Source organism: Pygocentrus nattereri, chromosome 17, assembly GCF_015220715.1.
Source record: "Pygocentrus nattereri isolate fPygNat1 chromosome 17, fPygNat1.pri, whole genome shotgun sequence".
NCBI lineage: Eukaryota > Metazoa > Chordata > Actinopteri > Characiformes > Serrasalmidae > Pygocentrus > Pygocentrus nattereri.
The window spans coordinates 6,703,361-6,711,287 of NC_051227.1; the positions used below are offsets into that span (position 1 = coordinate 6,703,361).

General features: G+C 40.9%; 1 protein-coding gene across 1 annotated transcript in view; it reads right to left on the reverse strand.

The window, feature by feature from the left end:
- Nucleotides 1–6,254, reverse strand: part of psma6l (proteasome 20S subunit alpha 6, like) — a 9,749-nt gene extending 3,495 nt beyond the window's left edge. Inside the window, exons 1-4 of the mRNA XM_037546453.1 lie at nucleotides 5,995–6,254; nucleotides 4,959–5,053; nucleotides 4,305–4,386; nucleotides 1,231–1,386 (exon numbers count right to left, since the gene is read on the reverse strand). Coding sequence (XP_037402350.1) covers nucleotides 1,231–1,386; nucleotides 4,305–4,386; nucleotides 4,959–5,053; nucleotides 5,995–6,070 — 409 coding nt within the window. The 5' untranslated portion in view covers nucleotides 6,071–6,254. The remainder of the gene's footprint in view (nucleotides 1–1,230; nucleotides 1,387–4,304; nucleotides 4,387–4,958; nucleotides 5,054–5,994) is intronic.
- Between the last annotated feature and the right edge of the window lie 1,673 nt (nucleotides 6,255–7,927).

The following is a 7,927-nucleotide window of genomic DNA, read 5'->3' on the forward strand; positions in this document are numbered from 1 at the left end:
TTGTCACTGATATTGTCACTGACATTGTCACTGACGTTGTCACTGATATTGTCACTGATATTGTCACTGACATTGTCACTGATATTGTCACTGACATTGTCACTGATATTGTCACTGACATTGTCACTGACGTTGTCACTGATATTGTCACTGATATTGTCACTGACATTGTCACTGATATTGTCACTGACATTGTCACTGATATTGTTACTGATATTGTCACTGATATTGTCACTGACATTGTCACTGATATTGTCACTGATATTGTCACTGACATTGTCACTGATATTGTCACTGACATTGTCACTGACATTGTCACTGATATTGTCACTGACGTTGTCACTGATATTGTCACCGACATTGTCACTGATATTGTCACTGACATTGTCACTGATATTGTCACTGACATTGTCACTGATATTGTCACTGATGTTGTCACTGACATTGTCACTGACATTGTCACTGATATTGTCACTGACGTTGTCACTGATATTGTCACCGACATTGTCACTGATATTGTCACTGACATTGTCACTGATATTGTCACTGACATTGTCACTGATATTGTCACTGATGTTGTCACTGACATTGTCACTGATATTGTCACTGACATTGTCACTGATATTGTCACTGACATTGTCACTGACGTTGTCACTGATATTGTCACTGATATTGTCACTGATATTGTCACTGACATTGTCACTGATATTGTCACTGACATTGTCACTGATATTGTCACTGACATTGTCACTGACGTTGTCACTGATATTGTCACTGATATTGTCACTGACATTGTCACTGATATTGTCACTGACATTGTCACTGATATTGTTACTGATATTGTCACTGATATTGTCACTGACATTGTCACTGATATTGTCACTGATATTGTCACTGACATTGTCACTGATATTGTCACTGACATTGTCACTGATATTGTCACTGACATTGTCACTGATATTGTCAGTGACGTTGTCACTGACATTGTCACTGATATTGTCACTGACATTGTCACTGACGTTGTCACTGATATTGTCACCGACATTGTCACTGATATTGTCACTGACATTGTCACTGATATTGTCACTGACATTGTCACTGATATTGTCACTGACATTGTCACTGATATTGTCACTGACATTGTCACTGACGTTGTCACTGATGTTGTCACTGACATTGTCACTGATATTGTCACTGATATTGTCACTGATATTGTGGAAGTGGACTCACAGCAGCCGAGCGGCCTCATCTCAGCGTTCTGTGTGTAAACCTGAGAGATGTCCGCCATGCGTCGGCACAGCATGTCCGCCGTGATCTCGTAACCAAACTTATACTTCCACTCGGCTGCTTCGATGCGAGCGCGATGGACCTGAGAGCGGCTGTCCGCTAAACAACAAGAGTGTTAGCACATTAGCATTAAAAGACAAACAGAAATACTGAAGTTTACCAGCACTAAACAGAACATCCTTATATCCCACCAACATCCTAGATTTGCTGGGGAGACTCTAGCACTGTCATTAGTAGGGGGCTATGAGTGAGTTTGACATGGGGGGCCACATATGTTGCTTTGAATCTGCCACTCAAGTCACAGAGCTGAACAGCTGGAAGCGTTTTGTTAGCGTAAAAAGTTCTTCAGTGAAAAACTGTATGGAACCCTGGGGAACCGTATGGAGCCTTGAAAACTGTAAGGAGCCCTGGGGAACCATGTGAAGGCCTGAAAAACCACATGTAGCCCTGAAAAACCAAATGGAGATCTGGGGAATTATGTGGAGCCTTGGGGAACCATATGGAGCCTTGAAAACTGTACAGAGCCCTGGGGAACCGCATCGAGCTGAAAAACAACTGTCTGGAGCCCTGAAAAACCATATGAAGTCAGGGGAACTGTACGGAGCCCTGGGGAACCGTATGAAGCCCTGAAAAACCATATGGAGCCTTGGGGAACTGTATGAAGCCCTGAAAAACCATATGGAGCCTTGGGGAACTGTATGAAGCCCTGAAAAACTGTACGGAGCTCTAGGGAACAGTATGAAGCCCTGAAAAACCACATGGAGCCCCAAAAAATGTATGGAGCCCTAAGAAACCAAACAGAGCCCTGGAAAACCGTATGAATCCCTGAAAAAAAAACGTATGGAGGCCTGGAGAATTGGATGAAGCCCTAAAAAACTGTATCGGACCCTGGGGAACCATATGTCCCTGAAAAAGACCCTCTCTGAAAAGCAGCATAAGGAGCTTATTTTCCTTGACCGTGTTGTCAAATTTGCCAGCCATCACATTTTTACTTTGTCGTGCCTTTTCATGAGTGAACACATGCTTTATATGGCAGGACGGTTCATTGTTGGTTGGGTTTATGTTTTATGTGGTATGAAGCATCTGGAAAAAGGTATTTAGCCATGTTAACATCTTCAGCTTCACACTCTGCCTCAGACCAACGTCAGGTCTGTATGTGTATGACTGACTTTGTTTAATGGTGTATAGCGTCTGAGTCATTTTTCAAATGCTAAAATGTGTTATCTCTCAAACACTAACTATAATCATTCACACATGTGTTTTTTTAATGTGGTGTAATACAGGGAGCCAATCAGAACACAGCTTATTTACATAAAGAAGTCTTAAATGTGCCAAAAAATGACCTATACCACACTGCAGCGGCACAAGGGGACCAATTTACACATGTTGGTATTGGGTGTTGGTTATTGGTCAGAAATTTTACTGTGACAATAGTAATAACAATAAACTACTCGAGACCTGCGTCTGTTTGATTGTTTTACCAATTTGAACCAATCAGGTCGCTGATATTTGTCCAATAATATGCTCCATGATCCATGAGCCAAAATTAAATGTAAATCTTCACTATTATTTATAGCTTATGCACAGTGGTGGACAGTAACTGAGTAACTAAGTAAATGTAATTAGTTTCTGTACTTTAGTATTTTTGGTGTATCTGTACTGAAGTTTCTCCGTTCTGGGCGACTTTTTCCTTTCACTCCACTACATTTCAGAGTCTAAAATCCGACTTTTTCCTCCACTACATTTTGAGAAATCTGTCGTTCCTTTTGGTTTCTGTGTGTATAAAAACGTAACATGTCAAAACGAAAGAAACACAAAGCCAGAGCACCAATCAGGGCCCAGCGGTCACTTTGTTTAGAGCTGGTTTTGACCTGTTGGTCATACCGACCCAGTGCAGCACACGGTTCAACGTCAGCGCAGCAGCGTAAAATTTTGGGAGAGTCTGTTCAACATAAACTGTCGTATTTGATTCGGACAGTGCACAGCAAACTGAAGCAGGGGTCACCAGACTCGGACCCTGATCAGTTGTTTGGTGCAGACCTGAATACAGGTGTTACCATGTCTAGACTAAAGAAAAGGTTTGATAGGCACCAAAACAAGGTGGGTAAAAAAGAGCTCTCAGTTACAAAATACCCAAACTAACATTTAGTCATTTTCATAGTGTAGTAACGGAAACTGTGATTGGTTGTGCCAATGAGATTTGTTTACATTTTTTGTCTAGGGGTCAGCACTCTGTAAGCGTAAGTGAAAAGTGGAGGGTCAAATCCCACTCACCCCTCCTTTGTGGTCCCAGCAGCTCTTCATAGGTACGATCCAGTACACTGTTATCACAGTGGTTTGATTAAAAGCCTTGAAAATAGACAATAAGTACCTCCACCACTATAGCTTGGTGAGAGGTTTACGCACTCATTCACTGGTCATCTAAGTCGCTTATCCTCCTGGATCACGGGGGTATAGGAGCCTGTCCAAGTGCTCACTGGGTGAAAGGCAAGAAACACCCTGGACAGGTTGCCAGTCCAACACGGGACGGGTATTTCACGTCAGTGTGGAAACAGCAACTAATGTTGCTAATGTTTACATGCGCTGTGTAGAATAAGCCACTAATTCAACATAATTAGTCATAATGTTGAGCGCACCAGATCCCCTTGCTCCATTGCTCAGGCTCGTAGAGCGCCACCCACAGTTTGTTTCAGGTGATGCTTCCACAGTAAAACGAATGGGATTAGTCAGTCAGTCAGTCACTCAGTGAGAGGTAGGCTGGCCTGCTGGAGCGGTCCAGCAAACAAGGAGGACTTGTGACTAAACTATATTGAGAAAGTTTTAAAAAAATAAATAAATAAAGTTTCATGTTGATCTGGTTTTCAGTGTTTGTAGCTCTAGTGCTAAACGTAAAGAAGCAAACATGACACCAAACATGTCTTGGTTGATTAACTTATTATTCAAGTAAGTATTGTTCTTATCACATGCAAACGCCAGAGTAAGTGTAAGTGTACATTACAGAAAGAAGAGATACTGACCATAATGTCCAGTCATCACACATCCGATGCGCGGCGTCAGGCGGAACATGTTTGTAATAGTAGAAGCATCCAGAAGCTTATCCTGTATGTGTTTGAGGAGAAAGAGAAACAGATATTATGTGAGCAAACAAGCCTAAATGTTATACACTGTCAGACACCACATAATCAAGTCTACAAAGGGGGAATTCCAGTCATTTCCCAAAATTTCTGAACAATTAAATGGATAAAGTCATTAAGAGCGGTTTGGTGGGAAACGCTCTGTTCTAGAGAAACTTCTAGAGAGTCAGAACTGTTCACAGTGGTGGTGACAGGAACCAGACGTCCACCTCTGAAAGCTCCCTCAGGGTCCTATGAGGCAAAATAGTCCCCAAAAGAAAACATTTCCAGTATTTTCAGTATCATCAACATTCCATATAAACTCAGTAGGTTCTCTGGTGGTTCTGGCTGGTGAATAAAATGTCTATATTTGTGTTGTAGTCATGGCGACGCCTGGTTCCTATCACCCCCACTGTAAAGACGTCTGAACCACTTCACACCAAATCGCTCTGAATCTCTCTGTTTACACCTCACACACTGAATTATGCAGAGATATTGAACAATTTTAAAAATCAAAAACTTGCTTTTTTCTGACATGAAAAAGCCGGCAGAACTTACCGGGACCTTCTTCTGTGTGACGATTACAGTGCAGTCTGTTCCTCTGATGCCCACGGAGGTCAGGCCACTCTGGGCGATGGCCTTGAAGGCATATTCTGTAGGGAAAGTGTCAAGGCAGGATAGTATTTTCAGTATTAACACTGCAATAAGTAGACTACAGTTAACGATAATGCTAATAACTACATTATAGTTACCGACAAGGCTATTAACTGGACTACAGTTCACTACAAGGCTATTAACTGGACCACAGTTCACTACAAGGCTATTAACTGGACCACAGTTCACTACAAGGCTATTAACTGGACTACAGTTCACTACAAGGCTATTAACTGGACCACAGTTCACTACAAGGCTATTAACCGGACCACAGTTCACTACAAGGCTATTAACTGGACTACAGTTCACTACAAGGCTATTAACTGGACCACAGTTCACTACAAGGCTATTAACTGGACTACAGTTCACTACAAGGCTATTAACTGGACCACAGTTCACTACAAGGCTATTAACTGGACTACAGTTCACTACAAGGCTATTAACCGGACTACAGTTCACTACAAGGCTATTAACCGGACTACAGTTCACTACAAGGCTATTAACTGGACTACAGTTCACTACAAGGCTATTAACTGGACCACAGTTCACTACAAGGCTATTAACTGGACTACAGTTCACTACAAGGCTATTAACTGGACCACAGTTCACTACAAGGCTATTAACTGGACTACAGTTCACTACAAGGCTATTAACTGGACTACAGTTCACTACAAGGCTATTAACTGGACCACAGTTCACTATAAGGCCATTAACTGGACTACAGTTCACTATAAGGCCATTAACTGGACTACAGTTCACTACAAGGCTAATAAACTGACCCACAGCTCGCTCTGCTGGTCAGGCCGGATGTTTTCCATCCACCCTAAGGCTGGATAAGGAAGAGTGAATTAGGATGAGTGGAGGGAGAAGACCAGCGGGAGAAGAGCGGAGGGAGAAGAGCGGAGGGAGAAGAGCGGTTCAGGAGGAGGGAGGATCTCACCGACTTGGTAGAGGCGCCCCTCTGGAGAGAAGATGGTGATGTGTCGATCAAACCCTGCGTTCGCTCCGCGAGACATGATTACAGCCTACTGCGCGAGATCAGCATCAACGCGTCGGACTGAGGGAGAGACCCGGAGGGAGAGACCCAGAGAGAGAGACCCGCAGAGAGAAGAGGGAGAGAGAGACCCGCAGAGAGAAGAGGGACACAGAGCGCAGTGAATAAGCTCTTCTGCTTCCTGAAGCTCATTCTTTCACTTTCGCTTCACTCGGCGAGGCGGAGCTTCACACGGAAGGAAGGAGGACGTCTGGAGCTCAGAGCAGCGCTTTTCATCTGTTCTTTACATTTTACTTCATTATTTATCTCCGTTTCTTAATGAAGGAATGTACTCGTTTATCTGTCTATTTGTTTATTTTTATTTGTATTTATCTCGGTCTGACTCACAAAGAAGATTCTTTTATTATTTTATTATTCATTATTTTATCTTATTTCATTCTTAAACTTTTGATGAAATATTTCTTTCTGAATTTATTGCTGAATTATTTTTGTCTCGAGACGCGGAGTAATATTTTTTATTATTTACTGCTAATTTAATGTAACGTTTTTATTATCATTTGTTTATTTTAGCATGTGTAATACCACGTATGGATTTATTTATTTATTTATTTTAGCTTGTGTAATATCAGGTATGGATTTATTTATTTATTTATTTTAGCTTGTGTAATATCAGGTATGGATTTATTAATTTATTTATTTTAGCATGTGTAATATCAGGTATGGATTTATTTATTTATTTATTTTAGCTTGTGTAATATCAGGTATGGATTTATTTATTTATTTATTTTAGCATGTGTAATATCAGGTATAGATTTATTCATTTATTTATTTTAGCTTCTGTAATATCAGGTATAGATTTATTCATTTATTTATTTTAGCTTCTGTAATATCAGGTATGGATTTATTCATTTATTTATTTTAGCTTGTGTAATATCATGGTATGGATTTATTCATTTATTTATTTTAGCTTGTGTAATATTACGGTATGGATTTATTCATTTATTTATTTATTTTAGCTTGTGTAATATCAGGTATAGATTTATTCATTTATTTATTTTAGCTTCTGTAATATCAGGTATGGATTTATTCATTTATTTATTTTAGCTTGTGTAATATCATGGTATGGATTTATTCATTTATTTATTTTAGCTTGTGTAATATTACGGTATGGATTTATTCATTTATTTATTTTAGCTTGTGTAATATTACGGTATGGATTTATTCATTTATTTATTTTAGCTTGTGTAATATCAGTATGGATTTATTTATTCATTTCTTTTAACTTGTGTAATATCCGTATGGATTTATTTATTCATTTCTTTTAACTTGTGTAATATCCGTATGGATTTATTTATTCATTTATTTATTTTAGCTTGTGTAATATCACAGCATTGTTCTATGTTGTGGTGCTTTGTGGATCGGGCAGTGTCCGAAGGCGTGGGCCTTGGCGTTCTGATCCTCGGTTGCTGAAACTGGCTTTTGGAACTTGGAATGTTACCTCACTGGCGGGGAAGGAGCCTGAGTTGGTGCGCGAGGATGAGAGATACCGGCTAGATATAGTCGGGCTCACCTCAACATACAGCTTGGGCTCTGGGTCCAATCTCCTTGAGAGGGGCTGGACTTTATTCTTTTTAGGGGGTTGCCCATGGTGAGAGGCGGCAGGCAGGTGTGGGCTTTCTCATAGCCCCTCGACTCAGCGCCTGTATGTTGGGGTTTTCCCCGGTGGACGAGAGGGTAGCTTCCCTACGCCTTCGGGTTGGGGAACGGGTCCTGACTGTTGTCTGTGCTTATGCACCGAACAGCAGTTCAGAGTACCCAGCCTTCTTAGAGTCCTTGGGAAGGGTGCTTGAAAGTGCTCCTCCTGGAGACTCTATTGTCC